At 36.1% G+C, this 24,667-nt stretch overlaps 1 protein-coding gene across 1 annotated transcript; it reads right to left on the bottom strand.

The window, feature by feature from the left end:
- Nucleotides 1–22,066: 22,066 nt before the first annotated feature.
- Nucleotides 22,067–22,528, bottom strand: LOC149139355 (uncharacterized). The gene has a single exon (XM_089450689.1). The coding sequence runs from the start codon at nucleotides 22,526–22,528 to the stop codon at nucleotides 22,067–22,069; it is 462 nt and encodes a 153-aa protein (XP_089306815.1).
- Nucleotides 22,529–24,667: the final 2,139 nt, after the last annotated feature.

Consider the following 24,667-nt stretch of genomic DNA (forward strand, 5'->3'; position numbering starts at 1 on the left):
CTTCATCCATATAGTTAATAGTTTTAGTTTTATAGTTAATGAGAGACCAATGTTTTTCCAACCAGTCCATGCCGATTAAAATATCATACAATCCTAAGGGAAACACATTCAAGTTTGCCATAATAGACTGACCTACTATCTGTAGGGGACAATTGCTGACCTTGGCCAGCACTCTTCTCTTGGCTCCCGTAGCTAATTGCACTAACCAGGGATTTTTAAACTTAACAGCTTGTAAACAACATTGTTCTACTATTTTGGGACTAATGTAACTCAAGGTAGCTCTAGGATCAATTAAAATAGACATAGTTTCACTGAAGATTTTACCTTCAAACTCTATCATGGTCGGCTGGTACTTTGCTTGATGATCTTCAAAAGTAGCATTGATTTTAGGCATGCTTCTGACCACTTATCTTATTTTTTATGCTTCTTGAATTTGTGCCACCTGATCATTTCCCTTGTGATGTGGACAATTTTTAACATAATGGGATCCTTCGCGCCCCCAACATTGTACCGGGGGTCTAGCTACTATCTTCACTTCAGTCCTTACTAACTGTTCATTCGTTTTGGTCTCACTGGAAAATTTGAACCTGGGTTGATTTTTGTTCATGTTTTTATGTACTTGTCCTTTAGGGGGTTTATTGACCAGAAACTTATTTACTTTACTGCTGGAGGAAAATTTACTCCCCTTTTTGTCATTCCATCTCTTACCTCCTTCCTCTTTTAGATTATTTCGCTGGTAACATATTTGAGCCTTCCGTATGACCTCATCCATGGTTTTCTGGTTATCTAACTCAAGGCGCTCTTTCATAAACAACAACAACTTACTGAAAAACCGTTGCACCTTAGCCTTTTCTTCCCGTATGTATGGGACATATCATAGTAAAGATGTGAATTTGGTTATGAACTAATCCATAGATAATTGACCCAATCGAAGGTCATGAAACTCTTTGGCCTTCTCATCATAAAATCTTTCAGTCAGATATTTTTCCTTAAAATATCTTTGAAATTTGTCCCAAGTTATGCTCTGCTCATTTACACCCTGAACTGTTTTTACTTCCTCCCACCACAAGGTGGCTTTTCCCTACAGCTGAAAGATGGCCAACAGATCCTTTAAGTTATGATCATATTCGTACAGCTGGAAATACTTGTTCATGTTGATGAGCCAGGCTTCTGCAACCTCTTCTAGTTCACCATCAAAGAGGGGAGGCTTTATCCTCTGGAATTCTCCCTGAAGTTCTACTTTTTGTCTCTTTTTCTTGTTATGTTTTGATACATTACCAGATTATTCTTCCTGGTTCTCTTTAGCGCCTTCAGTTTTTGCTCTCTTAGTATGAAATTCTTGTTCTCTAGTCATGTTTCCCTACACAGGACTGGGAATTGTTTGTCCCTGATTCTATCTATCCGCTAGACTCTTCATGATCTTTTCTTGTTCCTACATCCACTGTTCATTGTCTGCTCGTAGTCGAGCCATTTCTGCTTTCAATTCTTTCATAGTTTCCAAGAGTGCAGTATTAGTATTCCACGTCTCTTCTCCTAGTTGTACCCATACATCAGGATTGGTCTCGTGAAAGGTTGTTTCTCATGTCCCCGTCATCGTTCAGTGTGGTATGGTTCCCGTTCTTCTCATACTAGCTGCTTTTCTACTTCTCTGTGTACATCAAAAATGTTGTTAATCCTTATTTTTCCAAAGGCCTCAATTTTGTAACCTAAGTGCTCTGATACCACATGCCACATACTCACAACATTTTTTTTTACATTCATTTAATCTACCAGACAAATATTGATTTAATCATTTAATATAAACATATGAGGATTCATATTGTTCAAATCGTATTCTATATTTCGTATCTTGTAGTACAATGGTAATTTCATTGTTCTATGGTAATGATTTAACTCTATTATGGCGCTGCAAGATATTTATATCAGTCATACTATGTCATTTAACGGTAATCCTAAGTGGAATCCTACTACATGAATTGGTTCTAAGCTGAATTAATATCAACATAACGACTAGTACATTCATTTAATCCTTTGCTTGATTTTTTGGGCGGTCGACTTCCTAGGATTTCATATCCATCGTTTCTGCGACCTTCTTCGCTGTATCCAGCTAGCTCTGTATTGCGTGGGTGAATTTGTTGCATCAATGGTTCTCCTTTACCCTCTAGATCAAATGGTGGAGGCAACTTCCCGTAGTCCTAAGCTCTAGCTGGGTGAGGAGACCGAGTACTTGTTGCATTTTCCGGTTGCTGGCTCAGGCTCTAGTTCTCTGTGGAGTTCTTCATCTGGTAAGTGGTCCTGTTATACATTTTCTTACTCTAGTAGCTCGCATGGGTTAGCTTGGTATGGTATCCTACTAACCGAGGAACTTACTTTGTTCCACAGCTACCTGTCGTGGCTAATCATTCCTCCGTTTGTGTTTTGTAGTTGACTGCTGCCAAGCCGAGTATGGTTATTTTTCTTATCATCTCTGTAATGTTATTTGGGTTTCCTCCTTTCTAATATTGCATATTCTGAACCTACTTGTTTGTTTTGGCTAGGTATTACAGGCTCGAGTGTTAGAGAATTGGGAGGCTCGGCTCCTTTTCGCGAGATGTCTAACCATCAAGTTAATATTTACCGGGTATGCAAGAGGGTTCTAGCTTAATCAGAATGGGGTTTCTTGTTTTCCTTTTGGTTGTAGATTTGGGCTCTGGAACAACAATTACACATGTAATTTGATTAAAACTTTGACTTGTATATTATTTAAAGGGATTCGGCCTATAAACCTCTGTTCTGATAATACCTCTCCATTTTTAATTTAACTCGTGAGTATTTTAGAGGTTACAAGGTTTTTTTGTTAGGTTTTGAAGCTAAGGGTATGAAGAAACCCCGAAAGGAGCTTTGTTGCGCTTGTCCATATTTTTTGGAATTATAATATGATGATTTGCCTGTATTTGTTATTTCTCTCATATTAATGGTGACAAAGATACCAGGGTTATGTATTGTGTAATGTTAATATCTTCTGTTTTTTTTCCCAAAGAAAAATCATAATTTTATTAATGAAAACAAAATTACATGTTGCATATGTTATGACACATTTCATCGTCCAATCAATGACTGCTAATCAAAGTTCAATGAAAGAAAAAAATAATGTATAGATGGGGAGCAAAGTCATGCTTTTCTCTCTCTTTTCTTCTCAACCTTACGCCACTCCCCTTGATTTAGCATGGTAGATGTAAGTGCAAGTGAAGTGTCAGCCTCTAGACGAGGGTTGTCTTTATCTGAATCTGAGTTGTTTGATGTATGTATTTGTTTGGATCCACTGATATCCATTGTTTTTGGTATCTTTGTCAGTTGCGAGTCCATCGGATCTTGTGGATTTAATTCCTAAGCTTTTGCTTCTTTGTTCATCTGATTATTCTCATTGGGTATGGGTTGTTCCACATCAGCATTCTCCTCCTCATCAGAGACTGGTGGGGGGAATTTCCATCCCTTGGATGGTTTTCCTGTTTTCTTCTTTCTTCAGGTATCTTTTTTGTCTTCAGGGCATGTATTTTGTAGATGTCATGTTTTCCGACAGATTCTGCATCTAAATGTTGTATTTTCATAGTCTAGTATCTGTGTCCAGCTCCACTGTTTGTGCTTTAGTTGGATTCGTTCTGGCAAGCCTTTGCTGAGATCGACTTCCACGCAAATTCATGCGAATATGAAAACTATTTCCTCTAGTCTCTGTGTGTCCATTTTAATATACCGCCCAATTGTGTTACCGATATCTACAAGGACTTGTTAGTTCCAAAGATGTAATGAGATATTGTGAAAACGACCCCAAACTAGCATCCTGGAAATAACCATTGTATTGGCTTCAAATTCTGGAAACCATGGTGCGGTGAAGAGACCCGTGGATCCCCAAAACCATGGTCCCTCCCGTAATATAACATCTCTAGCCTCTGTTGTAGGGAAATTTACAATGAAGAAACCCTTGGAACAGAGGTGAATTTCACAGTGAGTAGTCCAGTTTGTGAAAATCCAATGAAAGAGCTCAACAGGTTTTGGCCAGAAACAGTTGAATCGACAGATTATAGCTTGTTTTTCAAAAGTATTACAATGCTCATCTGTTTCTGGTATATCTATGTTTAATTCTGGTGTATAATTTAGTTGCTCCACAATATATGGGCTGGGTTCGGTTCCAGCTTGCTTTGGTGTCGCTGTAGGGGTATTTTTCCCTTGGAGGATGTTCTTGAAAGAAAGTCCCCCATTTTTGTGCTTCTGATGTGTTTCTGTATTTTTTGTTGAACTGCTCCCAATACCTCCTCCTGTATAATTTGTTTTACTGTAGTCTGCCACGCCACCTCTCAGCCTCAGATTGAGTATTATGGTAGACACAGGTAAAATATTGTAGTCCATGAGGGGCCTGGGGTCCTGGAGTGCTCTGCCCTCAAAAATCAGATGTTGTAATCCAACAGGATATCCAACATGATGGGAGATGAGATTCTTCAAATGCAACACACAGTCTGTTGCATGTACCCAAAACAATAATGACATCCCAGAAGGGGTTTTAATAAAGATTTGAAATCGAAAAGGATTTACCAGAGGTTCGGGTTCTATTTCCGTCTGAAGGTGTCTAGGCCGAGCAACATTAGAAGCGCCACATTGGATTAAGGTTTCTGTGTTCTCCTTCAGGGTTCTGTTACCCTGTTCCCGCTGGTCGGTCTCCCTTCCATGATTAGTAGACCACCCAGAAACAGGCATCCTGTACAGCGCTGAAGTCCTAGTTGTTCGTGAGTTGATGGGGAGGATTGTTTTTTCCAGATCAAGCCAGGGCACGAGAGTACCCATGATTTGGAATCGCAAATAGGGTGGGAAATAATTGTAGCTGACGATTGCAGAGAGAAGCCATCCAAATGGTCCTACCTCCACCTTTGCGCCTCGCTCCCAGAGGTCCATCCACCATTTCGTACCTCTGGTTGTTCCATGCCCCCAAGCAATGCCCTCACTCAATGATATGCCACTTCTGAGGAGCATTCCAGTGGTCCAACGATGATCGATTGCTTTGTGCCTAGGGAGATATACAACCCTTGTGTAACAAAACAACCCTATTTGTTCCCCTCGAAACCGTTTCTCAGCTGGATCCCATCCCGGAACCTGGAACCGCCATCGACCCTATGCTTCAGCTACCCTGCAGCCCAACAAGTTGTCTACTGGTTGGAAAATGGCTTCGGCGCACCAAACCCCATTGTTGGGAGGAGAAACCCTATCTTCTTTCACAACGCTAAGTGCGTTGTCCACGATCCTTTGAAAAACTGTGAGGGCTACGAACTGTTCAAGCTTGAGAGTGAGTTGGTGCCATAGCTTGCGCTCGTAAAGATTAGCCAATGCATTGTACCATTCGGCTAGTTCGAGCTGGGTTGCCCTCTGCGTTTCCAGATACTTGAGCACGGCCATTTTTTCTCCCAATTATTCAATCTTTTATTATTTATGAGTTCTGGTAAATACTATCATGGTTGACTCCGCTTTCTGAGTTCTTGTGTGAATATCATCTCATTGTTTTGTTATTTTACTAATCCAGCTCTTTATAATACTTAGGGTTTGAATACCTAGTTTGTTTTTCAATGACAGAGGCATGCACTTAGTTTGTTTGGACTCGAATTTAGTGATTTATCAGGTTTATTTTAAATGCGTTTTCCGCCTCTGCCTGCGTCTAGTCTATTCGGTCATAGAAATTCCTTGCCTATTTTCCCTACTTGGGAATGCCGAGACTACGGCCATTCTACTGCTTCTGCCGAATTGGTTGAGTTTCTGTCCTATTCTAAGGCTAGACATAAGTATTCGTTTTCGTTTTTCCATTCTTGAAGATTCTAGCTTAATTGTTTGGGTATAGACTGCTATTGTTTGTTTTATCTCATTTTCCCAATACTACAATCATTTTATATATACCATGTGTTTCTATCTACCGAGTTCTGAGCATTATCTATATAGTTTTTTTTATGAGTTTTAAAGGAAATACTTTCAGTTGTTCTTTTCATTTTTAAAATTTATGCTTAACAGTAGATAATGCTTACCTACCTTAGCTACATAAATTACACCCAAAATTCCTTTCATACATACTAATTTTGTGGGTAATATCTAATAAGGTTTTGATTGAAAACATAATCACCCTATCTTTGGTAATAGTATTCATAATCAAGTGTTCACAATTCCATAATAAATACTTATCTGGCTAGCTGAACCGAAACTTAATCTTTTAGTATTGTCTTGCCTCCCAACCGTGAGACTCGCGTTGTTGTGCCTTTGGTCTTCCCTTGAGCTACCCCTCAATGGGTTTCTCCTAAAGAACTTTTGTCTTGAACAGTAGTAGCTTTATGGCCTTAACGAGACTAAACTACTTTATCACTATGTGTCCTTCCAGCACAATTAAACTCTTTTTTTTTAAATATCTCTCAATCTTTTCCTCCCAAACCTCAGATGCCTCCATCCTCCTGATCCCTTGGAATAAATCTCTCATAGAAGTAATTAGGGTTGGGTAACTGCCTAGTCTAATTGTTTGAGAAATAAAATTGTCACTCTTTAGACAATTCATTCTCATTCAAGTTTAATCAAACAATTACTGCCATCATTCTGACATTCCACATTTCATGCAATTTAATCAAAATTAACTAATTGACTTAATCAGTTTGTTTAAAAGTGCAGTAAATAAATATATACATATATGGGGGACATCACAGGCAATCATGTAAGGGAGATGCTACATGTATGGTAAGGTAACAAATATATTCAAGGCAAAAAGGAAAATACAAGAATCTGACTCCTATAAACATTAAGGTTGGTTGTACTAGATTAATAAGTTGTTCCCATAGCTAGGAACGCTGAAAACAAGGCTCTGATGTTCCCTGATCAGAGCATTCCACGTGCCTGGAATGTCCCTTCGCTCCTGTTGCGGTTCCACAACAAATTGGAACATTTCTCTCCTATTCCAAAGCTCCCGGGAACGCACGAATGACCAGAACGGGTTCCATACATGCAGGGGGCGGTTCCCGTGTAACTAAGGAAAAATATAAAAAACACACAAAACAAAAAATACAAAATTGAAGGCACTCCAAACACTTAGACCTCATGAAACTGTCCCTGGGCACTGCCATAAACAACTTAATGCATAGGCAGAGAGTGAAGGTTCCCATCGTTGTCCCGACACAAACCCTCATAAGGCTTCCTGAAGATGCAGAGCATGCCACCATGACTATGGTGGGAAAAGGAAAAGTCGGCCATATTCTTCATACCTTACTCCTACAAAATATAATACATCAATTCAAATCCCAATTCTGTAGATGTATTTATGATGTATTTATGTTTCAATGTGATGGGTGAGAGAGGAGAGATACATTCCATGCTTATTGTAATAATGCCAATTCTGCATATGTATTTATGATGTATTTATGTTTCAATGTGATGTGTGAGAGAGGATATATACATTCCATGTTGATTTATATTTCAATGACAAAGATCTAGTTATATACTAGTATTGATTTATTTTAAATAGAGATCTAATATGTGTTGAGAGATCCAATTTTTTCACATGCAAATGTTTTTATGAGCATATATTATTTAAATATTTTGTATAGTTATTTTTTTTAGATTTAAAAATAAATAAATAAAATAAAATAAAATTTGATTGACATGAACAAAATTTCAACTTTGATAATGGACACACACTCTTACACATCACATTGGATTGTAGAATAAGCTTTTAAGCTCCATTAATATCAATATAATAATTTTTATTTTAATGATATATTTTAGAAAAAAGTAAATGGTTTAATTTCATTCATATTTTACTTTATTTGGTTCATTAAATTAATATTATAATAAGAATATGAAAATTAAGTTCAATTGATTAATATTATAACATGAATAAAGGATATCAAAGATTAAGAATCTTGACACATTTCCACTTTCCATTTTAGTAGGGTATGAATTTGCATGCCTTTTTCATATAAATTTTCTATGAGAGGGTTTTAAGTCCATGTAATGTTCTTTATTTATTTTTCTCCGTTAAAATGATCATTTAGATTTCTTTCTATAAAATCAAATGGATTACTTTTTATTTTCTACATCAAGATTAAAATAAAGTGATTGAGGTGATCTGAGTTACTAGAGTGAATATTTGCAGTGAGGCATTGATGGGATTAATGAAGTCACCATTGGGATTAATGAAGTCACCAGCATCAACTATGTTATCCCAAAAGCCAAATCGTATGAGTTTGTGAAGGATGTCGTGAACCAATTTTTGGTTGATAGAAGATGTTAAGTGTGAGGAGTCTAGTGGATTGATCTTTGTGTACGCACGATACGTGGACCCTGCATATCCGGTTGACGATTATGACTTTGAGCAGATCAACTGTTTAGTGGGTTACATAGGATGCTTGGGGCCGTGCATATTGTGAGTTTGAGCAGATCAGCTGTTTAAACTGTTAAGTGGTTAACACAGGATGTCGAGGCCGCGGACATTTTGTTGATGGCGGCGACTTTGAGCAGATCATTTCTTTAAACTTTTTAGTTGTTGGCACACTAGGTACAGTTTATCCGTTTTAATTGCAAAATCTATTAGTACAATTATAATTTTCTTCTTGCGTTTTTTTGGCTTTAATTAATGTTTTTTTAATACTATCGGTTGATGATTTTTTAGAACGTATTGTTTTACCTAATTTGTTTTTTTATACTTTTTATGTTAATTTATAATTTGCATTGGGCGTTTACCCCCGCAGTCAGGAGGGATGGTTTTCTGCTTCCTCATCCAGGTTCAAATCCACGCTGCATGTTTCCAGCTGCGCCGCAGCTATATGTTGACAATTTTGCTTTGCTGCTATGCAGCATATTTGTAACAATCAAGCTTTTATATATATATATATATGTACATTGTGAATTCAATCTCGCTTTGTAAATATATGTAAATTGTGAATTTCAAATTAATACAATTTCTTCTAGAGGAACTCAACCCCCTCATTTTTTTATATATAATTGATTTGATAAATATGAAATTTTATTATTATGTTATTTTTTATTTAATTGTTTGTATAGTAATTTCATAATTAAATATGAAAATTCTAATTATAATATTATTCTTATTTAATAATTTGTAAAGTAATTTTATAATTATATTAAGTAAATATAAAAAGATAAATATGAAGATAGAAAGATAAATTAGTTAATATTTAAAATTCCATTTATTAATGTTGAGGAAACACTTGTAATATATCAATATTTTTCATTTACAATCACAAAGTAAAAATTTAGTTTATATATATATATATATATATATATATATATAATTTTTTTATTCTATTTTAAATAATATAAAAGAAAAATGTTCTTTTTCTAAAAGCCATAGTCTAAACATATTATTTTTTTTCCAAAATCATGGAAATTCCAGTAAGATTTTGATCAAATTTGATCGGGATTTTTGTAAATCTAGGTTACAATTGTCAAACTTCAATATTTTGGATGCCTCAAAAGTTTTTGATGGTGTTGAATCCATTTCCACCATAAAAACATGATTGATTCAAACATTACTAATACAAGATTTTTTTAATTTTATTTGCCCTACAACCACTATTGACCATGCCAACGATTCCTCAGCCTGGATAACAATTCCTCAACCTGGATATCCTTCTTCTTTTTAAAAAAATCTATTTAATATTGAAAAAATACTTATAATATATCAAAAATTTTCATTTACAACCACAAACATAAAAAAATAAATTTTAAATTGATGATTTTTCTTCACACGGTCTTGAATAACACGAGGAATGCTCCTTTTCTGGAAAGTGAGTACTAATGACCTGCAAATGGGAATTATATTCTTATACATAGTTAAAAAATATATATGAAAATGATATGTAATAAATTTGTAAAATATGTTAAACTATATTATAAATTAAAAAATAAATGCCAGCAAAAACATTTATCTGTAAAAAGATTTAATTTTATTATATTATTATTGGTTGTTACTCAACACATAAATAAAACACAATGGATATATTTTAATATTATTGTTTTGTTGTTACTTAACCAATAAATACGCAAAAAAGACATCGGATTTTTTTTTTAATATTTAGTTATTACTTGGTAAAAGTAAATAAATATTTTAAAATTTATTATTTATTTTCAAATTTATATTAAAAAAAATTAATATTCAAAAGTTAAATTATTCAATAAAGTTATTTTAATAATTAAAGATAATTTATTATATTACATTATGTTTAAAAAATTATTAGATAATTAAATAACTATTAATTTGAATGGTTGGAGCCACTAATATTTATTGGATGAATAATATTTGTTTTTATGTATACTATATTATTGGATGAATAACAATTTGTTTTTATGTATACTTTTTATTATGAATGTAAAAATTTGTTAAATAATATCCAAATAATATTTGTTTTTATGTATACTATATTATTGGATGAATAACAATTTGTTTTTATGTATACTTTTTATTATGAATGTAAAAATTTGTTAAATAATATCCAAATGTTTAAGTGGATAATGTTTAAAAAATATTTAGAAAGATGTGTTTAAATGAAACAACATTGATATGAAGCACCTAGATGATTTTGAGAAGAAAAAGGAGGGGATGGAAGAGTCTTATGATGATGATCTTTAAAGTGGATTAAAACCAATCACGACCTAATAGGAACATGTGGTTATTCTAATAGAGAATATTTAGGATGAAATTTCTTTGGAATAAAAGGGAAGGTACTTATCTGCTAAAACTAGAATATTAGGAAAATTAAAATTATTCAAAATGCAATATATTATTGGATAAGCAAAAGAGACAAAAAAAAAATGAGTAACAAACAAAGAAGTTTAGAAAAAGAAATGATAAAATGATCTAAAGATGAAACAAAACACCCCAATTCTCAAAAGGTAGAAGATTTTGTTCTAGAATGCTATGCAAAAAATACTTACAAATCAACCAACTCTCCTTAGCTTTTCATCTCGCCTACATAAACAGGTTAAGAAAGAATACCTCACCTCAGCTTGCAAAAGAATAGAAAAGAACAAAATATCAATAAAAACTGTTGAGAAATCAAGTAAAACAAAGAAAACAAAAGTGAGGTACTTATTAGCCCCTAATAGTAAGGAACTATTGTAAACAATGTGTTCTTTTTACATTAATATACACATAAATCAAAACTCCTTGACCTAAAGTTTTGTCCCCTTATCTATGTGAAGTACTTATTCTCACCATTTGAAATGCTTATAGCTAAGTTTTCGTCCAATAAAAAATTCATAGGTCTTATTTGGCTTCATAATGAGGCAACAATGAGATAAGGGACTTTCAAACTTAAGTAAAAAGATATGCATTTATAAAAAATATGTATAAAAATGGATCAATGCTAAGGTTTAAGTTAGCATTAATTCTAAACATGGAGGATTAAGGTTTAAGTTAGTATTAATTCCAAATTGAAATCTTACCTGAATTAATACTAAGATTCAAGTTACCATTAATTAAATTAATTAAAAACATTAAATGTGAAGAAGATTAATGTTAAGGTTTAAGTTAACATTAACTCTAAAAAGAATTCATATTCCATAATGCATAGCATAACTCTTATCAATTTCATGGGAAACACATGATGGCTATCACTTTAATTGCAATGCGACTATCTACCTAATGGACATAAGCATAACATGTAATTCAACATGTTTACCTTTCTTCGTTATTTAGATTCCCTTCTCCACTACCTATATGTTCATAAGTTAAAACTGTAAACCTTAGAATTATAAACCCTCTTGTATACCTTTGTGGTGTTCTCGTTTTCTCGTTGCAAATCTACATTGTTCTTGTTGCAAATCTTTGTTGTTCTCGTGTTTTCCTTGCAAGTAGATATGCCTTGGAGTGATAGCTATATGTATATGCGTTTTCTTGTTAGAGTTGTAAACCGTATGGTAAGAATCTACGCAATTCGAGATGTAACTCGTAAAAAATTCCAACGAATAGTAAAGGTTATAAGTGACAATGAATAGTCACAATTAATATATATTAGATTCTATAAATTCAATTGTTAGCTATTAGGATTGTATTTTGTAGTCTATGCTCCAAACATTTGACCTTTCTTTCATGAGCTATCTTAGGATAACTATATAATCCAAAACTAGAGTACAATAAGAGATCAACTCAAAGTCTAAGACCTTGTGTGAGCACAACTCAAGACCTTAAAGATTCTTATTTCTTGTAACACGAACACAAGACTACTAGGAATAAGAAAGACATGATTCCCTTAAAGGAAGGGTAAAGTGATATATTTAGCTAATCTATTCTTTCTCGATTTATGGTTTCATTTGCTTAGTGAAGTTAAAATTAATAACCCAAATTCCAAAAGAAGTATCAAAGATCATAGCTGAGATTTCATTTCACACATAATTGCATAGATTGTTATGTTTAGGGCCAAATGAAACCCAAAATAAACCTGGATGCAACACACAATAAATCTATTTACATCTTAATAGTGATGTATCATAAAATTGTAATGTTATAGGGAAGCGTATCACATATTAGGGCAGAAATGAAGATAAAATAGAGCTAGTCCACGCCCATGGAATTAGATTGGTTTCTTCAAAAATTGATGTGTTTTAGCCACTGAGATGGGAATGCACTAATAAAATTAGTGTTTGTAGCTTATTCAGTAGTAGCTTAACATAAATAATACATAAGTGGAATAGAAACATAAGTAATGATAACATCCTCCTCCATTCATAAGCTTACATTCACTAAAATATCTTGTACTGGAAGACATATCAGATATGATTTTTTTGCTTCCATATATTGATCCAAATGGATCTTGACCAAGTCTACTCATATTGGCTATGTAATGTTTTGAGACCAGGATGGTCATGGATAATAGCAGATCCCATCATGCTTAAAAAGTCAAAGTTCAGGTCCAAGCTGAGCAAAAAGTCAAAGTCAACTATCTCAGATGCTCATAAAACTAGCACCAAGTCGAATAGCTCACCGCACTGATTCTAGTGGTACATTCAATTTGCAAAATGGCCTTCGTATGAGGGAGAAAACACATTTTGAAGTTTTTCTCCAATAGGCAAGAAAGGGACTGCGCAGTGCGCAGTGTGGGACCCACAGACGCTGACATGGCAGAAAAATGTGTGGCTATGAAATGGCCACGAAGATAGTGTTAGAGCAGGACAAGTGGCACACATAAAGTAGGATATGTGGCGCATAGTTTAAACCTCCAAAGTGTGGGTCGAACTCGCGACCTTTGCCCACGGCTATGCTTTCTTAATCATTGGGCGCATTATTCTATTAAAGTTTTATTGTAATGGTATGTGGGGGAAGGGTTGGCGGAACCGCCATATCCGGTGGTCCGCCAAACCCGTGGAACATTTTATCATCGCAAGAAACAACATTACTGAACTTAGCACGCGGGGAAACTCAGAAACAGTCCTATCCATATAACCATGTGGCAAAATGGTTGGCGCGGAGTCCAAACATCACCGTCGGGTTACCTTTGTTACAACAAATGTGAAAGGGGTCGAATTTTTATGCCACCACTGGACCAAAAGTTAATATTGTGTATGCCATGCGGGATGTTATTATATGTTCGTCGGTTGATTGGTTATTAACCATATGCCACCACCGGTGCTACAAGCCATATGAAACGTGCCACGGGATCCATATATGTCACTGTCGGATTATGGTTTCAATAGTGTAGCACATTCAACGAGGAGATTAATATATCGAGAGCCTATATTTAATACTTTGGGTCGAGATATTCCATCACCATCGGTATATAAACTTTGGTTATAACTATATGCCATATATGGTATACCACGGGGATCTATGCATTGCGCCAGTCCAATGTTGAAACGCCACAGCCACAGTGATACACGTATCCACTGGATTAATGAAGGTTGTAACCATAGGTTATATATGGTCGAACAAGTCCGTCAGTTCAACGATTTGAAACCTTTGGATAACATCCAAATATCATATGGTGCGGTATGTTAAAGCCACTCAACACTCATATACTATGTTTGTAATATGGTTGTGTCTGTACACTGTACGTTGTTAAAACCATAATATATAAATATGGTGCGGGCTTATTAGTCCTTGCCATCTGGCAATGGCGAAAAGATGGAATTTAGTATCAATTTCACCTGCTTACTATTACAAATGACAAGCGATTATTATGAATAACCAAACTTTTAAAGAAAAATTAGTTTGATAATCTTATTTAGCCTCTTTCCGAGGCGGGAGGGGCTAAAACATAGGTTATATTCTTTTTTCCGTCAGCATTTGGAATTTTTACGTAGCAGAATAAACTAATGCCACGCATTAGTTTAAAACATTAAGTGTTATACTGAATTAAATTAAACCTATAGCAACTGAATTGAATTGACCCTAAGCTCATAAGCTTCACGGCAAGGTCGGCAAGGTCAGAGACTTGGCATGTCCATCTGCGAAGGCTTCTGTCTAGTGCGCCTGTCGCCTGCCACGTACCACCGCTTCAATCTAGGTGCCATTCCATAAACTGGAACAGTTGTCCCTTTCGCCAGATTGCATAAGAGAGTTTTCCATAAGCCAAAGTCCTTGAGTCTTCGGAGTTCCTGAGTCTTCTGCATCATAATGGAGTCCAGTCCCTGAGTCTTTTGAATGATAATGAAGATGAGCTATGATGAGCCAATTCTTCTGCGTCAGTTCTTCTTCATGATAATGAAGATAAGCTATGATGAGCCAGTCTGCGGCTTGAAACTTGGAACAATAGAGCAACAAGTAAGAAACAATTTTTCATTCTTTGCTGTCGTTTCATGCAAAATCAATTTCCATTATGAAACAAAAAAACTCACCTTTGTGCAGGTTGTGCAGGCTGGCTAGATTGATGGCTTGAAGAATAACCATGCCGTGCAAAGACAAGCAATAATGTCGTGCAAAGATAAGCAATGAGAGAGCGATGTAACATTCAACTTCCAGTGATGCTCTACAGGAAAAAGTTGAGGCCTCCTGTAGAGCAACTTGCAATGGCGGTTTGTTTTTGGCTAACACTTATCTTTCTGTTTTGTATTCCACGTTGTTGGTAGTTGGCTTTGTTCTTGGCGGGTGCTTATCACAAAAGGAAGCGGTCCCAACCAATCCGGACTTGACGAAAGAAACCGACGAAGGAAGAAGCTTGGCACAGGATTAACAGTCTTTCTGGATTCACTAGCCGCAACAAGTTTCCCTCCTGTATTCAATCCATAAAGCAATGAGTGATTGTATCTATTAGAGACAACGATCCATTCAGCAGGAGAAAAGGGGGCAGTTGGGAGCGGAAATGCACTCGACCAAAGGTTAGGTTGCTATTTCTTGTCGATTGACTTAAAAAAAACATTTACTTAAATATTTTTAACACCATAAACCTCAAATATATAATATCATTTCAATTTACAGATAATTTAAACTCAATACAATTAACACAAAGCCTGATATACATGTTTCTGGAATAAAACTCTTTGCAATCTAAAATCGAATTTGCATTGCAGATTATACAATTTTAAACAAGTGAATACTGTAAGAATCGACCTGACTCGCTATTAATTAGTAAGGAGAAATGCAAGTCGAGAGAAATCGAATTGGAGTTGTTTTTACATATATAAGACTCATTTCAAAGACTCTATTCGTACGGTTCAATGCCAGAGAGAGATAAACGATCTGGCGAGGAAGCTTATAGCTCAAAGATCATACCAAGTCACCGGTTGCTAATACTCTGATGAAGCGCTCCATCGTTTGGCTGTAATCCTGTGGGCTGTTGGAGCAATTGAGGCCACCAGCGCGTCTACTGACCTGCATTATGAAAGCATACAAAAACAAAGACCAAGAACGTTTCTTCCAATGGTAAAGGAGGTTTCAGAAGCATATGCCGCTCCCATCTGGTTTTATTTTGACATTGCTGCAGCTGATGACACCTTCGGGGCGCGTACTGAGCCTCCATGGGCGTGGCTGGTGCAGCAGACGACACCTTCGTTGCGGGTACTGAGGCTTCAAGGGTGTGGCTTTAGACAAGCGTCTATCAACGTGTTTAGGGTCACCTTCCACACGTCTTCCTTCAGTACAAGCTGAGCGTCAGGAGCAAGCAAGACAACATCTGTCAAAATGCATGTAAGCGAAGTTGTTATTATAAATAATTGAAACTTACATTTATATTATATATTAAATTGTTTATAAAATTTTGTTTTCCCCTTTTTCATATATTTTCATTGTTTGAGCGTTCTAATGCTACTCCTTGCCTCCTTTCTCATAACAGGTTTACGCGTGATTTCTTCCCTTCTAAAAGGCCTCTTCCTCCTTTACTAAATCAGGTGTGGTTTCATCAATTTTCTCCACAAAATCCCTGAGGTTCTCTTAATTTTTTCGAGGGTTGGCTTTTTATAGTGTTATCTACGGTTAATATCAACGAAGGGCCTTTAGATCCGAAGGTATTATGGGGCAGCAATCTCTGATATACAGTTTTGTCGCGAGGGTCACCGTGGTGCTTGCGGAGTACACGGATTTCAAAGGCAATTTTACAAGTATTGTTGCTCAGTGCCTGCAAAAGCTTCCCGCCAGCAACAAGAAGTTCACATACAATTGCGATAATCATACCTTCTTCCGACCTTCTGTTCTTTGGGAAAACTGAAGGAAATTGTCTCTAATGTATCCAAAATTCAAATACAAAGATTTATACTCTACTATCTTCCTTTTTCCTTTTCATCAGAAGAGATGGGTTTCTTAGTCATTAAGGCTTTCTTTGGATTATATTAAAAAAAAGGCAGTGGGAAAATCTCCAGAATTGTGTAACACCTTAGTCATGGATTTCCTGAACTTTGTTGGGTGACACCAAAGTCGAATGAAGGTCCCTGTGCAACCACAGATGGGCGATGGAAGCGTTGGCCAATTAATTCTTGTGTTCTTGATACAAATAATTGGGAACAAATTACTTATTTAATCTCAAGGTTTGTAAAACGTGAGTATGGACTAATAATAGAGGATTTTCTCCTTTTGCTTGCTCCAGGTTAAACTTAGTTCTGTCTGAGGTTATCGTTAAACGTAACATATTACTCCAACTGTATTTTAGGTACCTGGTTTTCTATTGAACTCCTTTCATTCTATTGTAGGGTATGTCCGACCTGGAGATGATATTCACTGGCCTATTACGTTCATAGCCAAAGTATGGAATAGCTTTATCTTTGTTTATATGTTAGTTCTTAGTTGATTCGGTCAACACTCAACTCCATTGATTTATACAGTAGTGTTTACGGTGTATTTTTTATATTCAATATATATATATATATATATATATATATATATATATATATATATATATATATATATACTACCGGTGTTTAAATTCACATATAAACATTGTATAGGTATCTTCTTTATAGCCATATAAACCAAAACACCAAATTGGTATTTTCTGAGTTTTCTATCTCTTGAGTTCTGTAAGTAAAAATGTTTTAAATTCCTGCCAATAATGCAAATATACTTCTTTTAGCTACTTCTCAAACTTAAATCTCTCTTTCTAATATAGCTTCTCAGTCTTTTTCTCATACAAGTTACATAGTCATGGTTTTCAATGTATATGATTTTTTCTTCTATCTTTGCATGGTTACTTAGGAATATATTTCTTTTCTTTTCTACAAAATCAAGGTATATTACAATAAAGTCCTGGACTGAGTCAACCAGACTTTGCTGGAGGTCCCAAGGATTCAATAGATGGCTGCACATACATTGAGCTCAGGATACCACGAGAAGCATTTGGTTCCCACATTGAATTACATACAACAAATTTTGCTTTATGCATATGTGTCTTTGAATTGCAAGTTGCATAATGACCGAATAAGAAACATGTTCAGAGCATGTGATTTATTATCATTTTCTGTACTGTAGAATTCACTGCCAACTGCATGATGAAACCCCTAAGAGCATGGGGTCAACTCTTTTTCAGATCTGGTTTTTAGAATTCTTTCATGATTTACATGCCAAGTCTTTTATATGGTCTGTATGTTTATGCTTTCCTTTTTACTGAGTCTGTATTGCGACAGAGAGCTTGCTCCTATGCTTGTGACACTTTCAAATCCAAGGGCTGCATTGCAAAATCCTCGTTGTCTCGTTGCAAAGTTCTCTCATCTAATTAATCCATGGTTGATCCATGTATTCCAGTTTATTGGGTTCCACTTCAGTTTCAACTCTTTGCTCCAAGACTTTTCTATTGCGACAGAGAGCTTGCTCCTACGCTTGTGACACTTTCAAATCCAAGGGTTGCGTTGCAAAATCCTCGTTGTCTCGTTGCAAAGTTCTCTCATCTAATTAATCCATGGTTGATCCATGTATTCCAGTTTATTGGGTTCCACTTCAGTTTCAACTCTTTGCTCCAAGTTTCAACTTGTGTTACATAATCAGTGCGAATTTCCTCTTGTATTCAACGTTTTCTTGATTCCTTGGTGACTTCTGCAATCAAGGTCAGTCATCGGACAAGCATGAGAAGGGAAGGGACTTAAATCTGCTCAGGAAGCAACTGTGGCACTTTCTCAGCATCTAGTTCGGGTAAAGGCGTTCTCTGCAAAAGTGTTCCCAATTCAGTTTGACAGAATATATTATATTATTTTCGTGACTTACCTACTCAATGCAGGTGCAGGTGCATTCTCAGGCTGAACTTAATGCAGGGACTTGCTGCCTCGCAGCTTCCCTTGTTAATTAAAACAATCAATTGCCAAGTTAATATATGGTTGTAACATAATGCTATATATTATCGTTCAAATCCCGGGAGGTCCGCAGTTTGACCTCGGAACCTGCCCGTGGGTTATAAAAATAAATTGCCATTGACATAGAGAAGAGGAGTTACAAAAGAGCAACTCAAATTTGTATTATTGTTCCCTATAATATGCCTTTGAAGGCACAACTTGGCCAATATTGGGCCTTTTTAGATCTATAAGTTGCATTGGGAAGTTGAGATCAAGGCCTATCTTCTGACAATAGCCATTGTTGCCTGTGAGCACAGTCTAGAACAGTGAAGCTGATGTAAAGATACTTTTTGAAGCCGTTATAGAATTTTTATCTCAAGTTTGAGTACGAGGATTTTTGTTGCTTATTCCTCCTTGTATTGGTGCAATCACCTCTTTGTAAAGTTGAGTCAGTTTAAGGGTGAGACTTCTATGCAGAAGAACATTTCTTGAAGGGAAACATTGCCACTCCGTCGCCAGCTTAACTCTAAAGGACAAAGATTATTTATGTACTCACTTTCCATGCAAGATAAATAAAGCGGCCTAGCCTTTGAGAAAGGCCTGGAGACGTAGCCTAGGAGGGTTGAACTCCGTCATGAACTGGTTTTGTCTCTTCCTTAATGTCAATTTGTGCTTTGAATATTTTTCATCTTTAATTTCCTTAAAAATTCGATTATTCATATGTGAATAAATTATGAACTAAAGACATAACTTTAAAAGCTTGCAAAGTGTCAGGGGACGATCACACATTTTCAGATCATTTTTGGTATCAGAGCAGGTTGTGACCAGATTGCAAGTATGGGTAAAAGCACAAAGAAAATCCGGTTCCGTAAGAATTCAATCAGGAATATCGACAGGGGAATGTTGCATTGTGACACACGGTGCAAGAATTGCAAGAAAAACAAAAACTCCAAGTGAGGATTGAATCCATGTAGGGAAGTCAGAATAGGAGAACTCTCTTAGATCAAACTCCATCCATTATTGGAGATAATGAAGTATATCCACTTCATCAGTCAAATGAAGAAAGCTCATATCCATCTGCTACTCCAAAATCACAGTCAGTGGAAGAAGCGATTACTACTTTTTCCTCACCTTCTGAGGAACTTTCTTATGTACCAACATCTTGGGAAATTGATTCACAAACAGAGAAGGAAGAGGCCTCAAGCAATCATGAGATTGGAGCTTTTGAGAAACATACCAAAGGAATTGGTATGAAGTTGGTGAAGAGAATGGGATACGAGCAAGGTAAAGGCCTCAGAAAGCATGGTCAAGGAAGACTCCATCCAATATCAGTTCAGGAAAGACCCCAATACGAAGGATTGGGATTTGACCAATCAACATGTGACTATTGTGGAAAGAAAGGTCACATAGCAGATCGGTGTTGGTCATTAGATCCTCAGAAAATGCTGAAAAAGCTACAGGATCATAAAAGTAAGAAGACAAGTCATTCTAGCAGTGATTCGAAAGGTGCTCGTCTCTTAATCAAAATTGTATTATGAAGATTGTTAAAAAGACATATCCATGTACTTTTTGTGGAAGTAAAAAGAATTGTGTAGATGAATGCTAGAAGCATAAGGTTTACAATAAGAAGGTACATGTTGCAAGGAGTAGTCCACAGAAGGATGATGCAACACTGCAGGTAAAGAAAAGTTAGGGAAATACTTTGGTACAGTCAGGAAAAGACTTGGCACAGTCAAAACAAAGCTCGAAGAGATCGAGCAAGAAGAGGACCATTGTAGACTCAGAAGAGAGGGTTTGTACAAAATGTAAGATGAAAGGACATTCAAATATCACATGTCCGATGTTACCACATGAATCGACAACAACACAATCAGGACAAGGGGAAGCAAAGAAAAATGGAAAGGAAGAATGTAAGCCTCCAGAAAAATTTCCTACTGGGAACTGGGCAGATTTCATGCCTTATGTTTAATTGTGTTTGTGATTTGTCATCACATCAGTAGGTCTAGTTGAGTTTGTAAATAGGGTTAAGACTATTTATGTATTGATGTTGATGTAATAAATTCCTTATTGTAATAAACTTTTGGTGGACCAAAAGTTTTTTAGTAGGGAGGTATGATCCAGATGGATATTGATTGAGTGTATTCATATTGGTTATGTAATGTTTTGAGACTAGGATGGTCAAAGATAACAACAGCTCCCGACATGCTTAAAAATTCAAAGTTCAAGTCCAAGCTAAGCAAAAATTCAAAGTCAACTCGTCAAAGTCAATAGTCTCATATGGTCATGCAACCAACGTCAAGTCGAAGATCTCGTCACACTGATTATGGTGGTATATTTAGTTTGCAAAATGGCCTCCGTATGAGGGAGAAAACATGTTTTGAAGTTTTCTCCAACATGCAAAAAAGGGACTGCATAGTCAGCAGTGTGGGACCCACAGATGCTAACGTGTCAGAAAAAGTGTGGCTACACAATGGCCACGAGGACAGTGTCAAGCAAGACAAGTTACATGCACAGAGTAGGACAGGTGGCACACAGTGCAAACCTCCAAAGTGTGGTTCGAACTCGCGAACTTTGAATGCACAACACAAAACTTAACCAATAGCCCAGACTATGCTTTGTTAAGCATTGGGCACATTATTGTATTAAAGTTTTATTGTAGTGGTATGTGGGGGAAGGGTTGGTGGCGCTGCCATATCCGACTGTCCGCCAAACCCGTAGAATGTTTTATTGGTGCAACCAACAACGTTTCCAAACATAGCACATGGTGCAACTTAGCAACAATCCTATACATATAAACATGTGGCAACATGGTTGGCACGAAGTCCAACCATCACCGTCGGGTTACAGTTGTTACAACAAATGTGACAGAGGTCGATGTTTTATGCCACCGCTAGACCAATGGTTAATACTATGTATTTTTTTTCAGGACGAAAAAGCTCTATTGTATTTATATAAGATATATAAAAAAGCCACATATACATATTGAAAAAACATAGCATATGACCCCGGAAGGATTTTCAGGATCAGCATATAAAACCATAGTCAAAATATTGGGGATACAGGGCCAAAAAGACCGAGCTCCCACCATCTGAAGAAGACTGTAGCCAGGAAGCAAAATAAAGTATCAGCCAATTACAATCGGCCACAAAACAGCCACATAGAGATAAAAAAACGCTGAGATAAGTTCCTGTGGGGATAAGCCGCATCATAAGACTTTGAGATCAGCCACAGCAATAACGCCACACACACAAAAAAATACTACATTGAGATATGTTCCTATGGAGTTAAACCACATCATAAGATTACGGAGCTGTGATATATAAAGCTGGAAAAAACAAAAACTAAAAGGACCAAAAGATCTGCAAGCAAGAAATTAATAGTCAGAAGGATAAAAATCCTGTATGAAGAAGATATCCCTTTCAACAGAGATCTGAAGATGCCAAAAACCAGGAGCCTCAAGAAGACCTTTTCTCAACAGAGCATCTGCCTGCCCGTTTTTATCCCTGTAGATGTGTTGGATTGAGCCATCCTTTAGAAGATTCCAGTAGAACTTTATCCTGTCTAGCCAACCAATGAGGTGAGGATTGGAGATGGAATTATTTCCTTTGACATATTCCACCATGATTTTTGAATCTCCATAGATAGAAACACCCTGAAGATTAAGGAAGAGACAGAAGTATAACAGGCCAGCGAGGGCCATTGCCTCGGCCATATTGTTGGTGCCTCTTCCCCCGTTCCATGACATTAAATATTTTGTGTCCTTATCTACTATAATATGAAAACCACAGCCACATGATCCGTTTTGCTCGGCGCCATCAAAACACGCCCTCGGCATAGATGAGATTTCCATAGCAGGATCGATGCCAACCTGTTTCTTATGCTTGGGGGCGGAGAGAGGGACAGGATAAATGTTAAGAAGGAGATGTTATTATATGTCCACTGATTGATTTGTTATTAACCATATGCCACCGCTGGTGTTACGTGCCCTATGAAATGTGCCACGGGATCAATATATGTCACTATCGGATTATGATTTCAATAGTGCAATGCATTCAACGAGGAGATTAATATATCCAGAGCCTATGTTTAAAAATTTGGTCGAGATATTCCATCATTGCTGGTATATAAACTTTGTTTATAACTATATGCCATATATGGTATACCACGGGGATCTATGCATTGCGCCAGTCCAATGTTGAAACATCATAGTGATACATATATCTATCGAAATAATGACGGTTGTAACCATAAGTTATATATGGTCGAACAAGTCCATTGGTTCAACTGTTTGAAAACTTTGGATAGGATTCAAATATCATATGGCACGGTATGTTAAAGCCACTTAATTGTCATGTACTATGTTTGTACTATGGTTGTGCCCATATACTATACATTGTTAAAACCATAATATATATATGGTGTGTGCTTATCAATTAAAACAATCGATTTCCAAGTTAATATATGGTTGTAACATAATTTTATATATTAGTATTCAAATCCTGGGAGGTATGTGGGTTTGAACCCGGGACCTGCCCATGGGTTATAAAAGAATTTTCCATTACACTAGAGCAGAGGAGTTGAGAAGAGAGCAACTCAAATTTATTTTATTGGTGCTTTTAGTATGCCTTTGGAGGCATAACTTGGCCAATATTAGGCCTTTTTGAGATCTGTAAGTTGCATTGGGAAGCTGAGATCGAGGCCTGTCTTCTAGCAATAGCCATTGTTGCCTGAGAGCATAGTCCAGAATGGTGAAGTTGACGTAAAGAGACTTTTTGAAGTCGTCATAGCTTTCTGATCTTCAGTTTGAGTACGACGACCTTTGTTGCTTAGTCCTCATTGTATTAGATAAATCGCCTCTTTGTATAATTGATTCAATTTAAGGGTGAGTGTTCTCTATAGGAGAACATTTCTTGAAGGGAAACATTGGCATTCCATCATCAGCTTGACTCTAAAAGAAAAGGATTATTTTTGTACTCAATTTCCGGGCGAGATCAGTAAAGAAACCTAGCCTTTGAGCAAGGCCCGGAGATGTAGCCCAGGAAGGGTGAACTCTGTCATCAAATGGTTATGTCTCTTTCCTTATGTCAATTTTTACTTTGAATATTTTTTCATCTTTAAGTCCATTAAAAATTCGACTACTCATATGTGAATAAATTATGAACTAAAGACATAATTTTAAAAGCTTGGAAAGTGTCAGAGGATGATCACACATTTTCATATCATATATGCTTCAATATTTTCTGCACATACTAAGAATTTTACACTTACATTTATTCATCAACAACTAAAAGAGGATCTCGAACTTGTTATGTTATTTAAGGAAATTGTTTGAATTATATAATTCGATAATATTGTAAGGGACAACTTACTTTCAAGATTGAGGGAACTCCCAAGAGCTAAATCCACTAGAAACAAGCAGAGTTATCTAGTAATAACCTCCCTATTCTATTAATAATTAGACAATGCCACCCCCATCCCATTTCATATCTGTAAGTGTATTTACGCAAATTGTGAAACCATTCATAATCATCTCAGTTGGTGCCACATGATACCCCTTGCAATACAAGGTTATACTAACCAATGACTGAAGTGGAACGAGAGCTCTTGTGACTTGAAAAACAAGTTCTTAGAAACATATTTATGGACTAGAATCAGATTTGAACTTAGGGCAAGTTAGGTAATAGATTAAACTAGATATACTTACATATGCATTTAGAATACTAAATGTTGCGAGGACCCTTCATCTTCTACTATAAAGATATTGACAAATGTGTGTAAGCAACTTCGACAATAAATTGAATTGAAAACCTTCTATATATAATGTATACAATTAAAAATCATGGCAAGCCTAGGAAGCATGAGAACAAATAGATGTAATATGCATTGAAAACTAATGAAAATGTAAACCAAGGTGAAAGTATGAAGCTCATTTACATTTTTTGTCAAGCACACTGGCTAGGGGGTGAGGAAAAGC

The sequence above is a fragment of the Pinus tabuliformis genome, chromosome X (genome assembly GCF_031772625.1).
Source record: "Pinus tabuliformis cultivar Carrire ecotype Pingquan chromosome X, CPIR1, whole genome shotgun sequence".
Classification (NCBI taxonomy): domain Eukaryota; kingdom Viridiplantae; phylum Streptophyta; class Pinopsida; order Pinales; family Pinaceae; genus Pinus; species Pinus tabuliformis.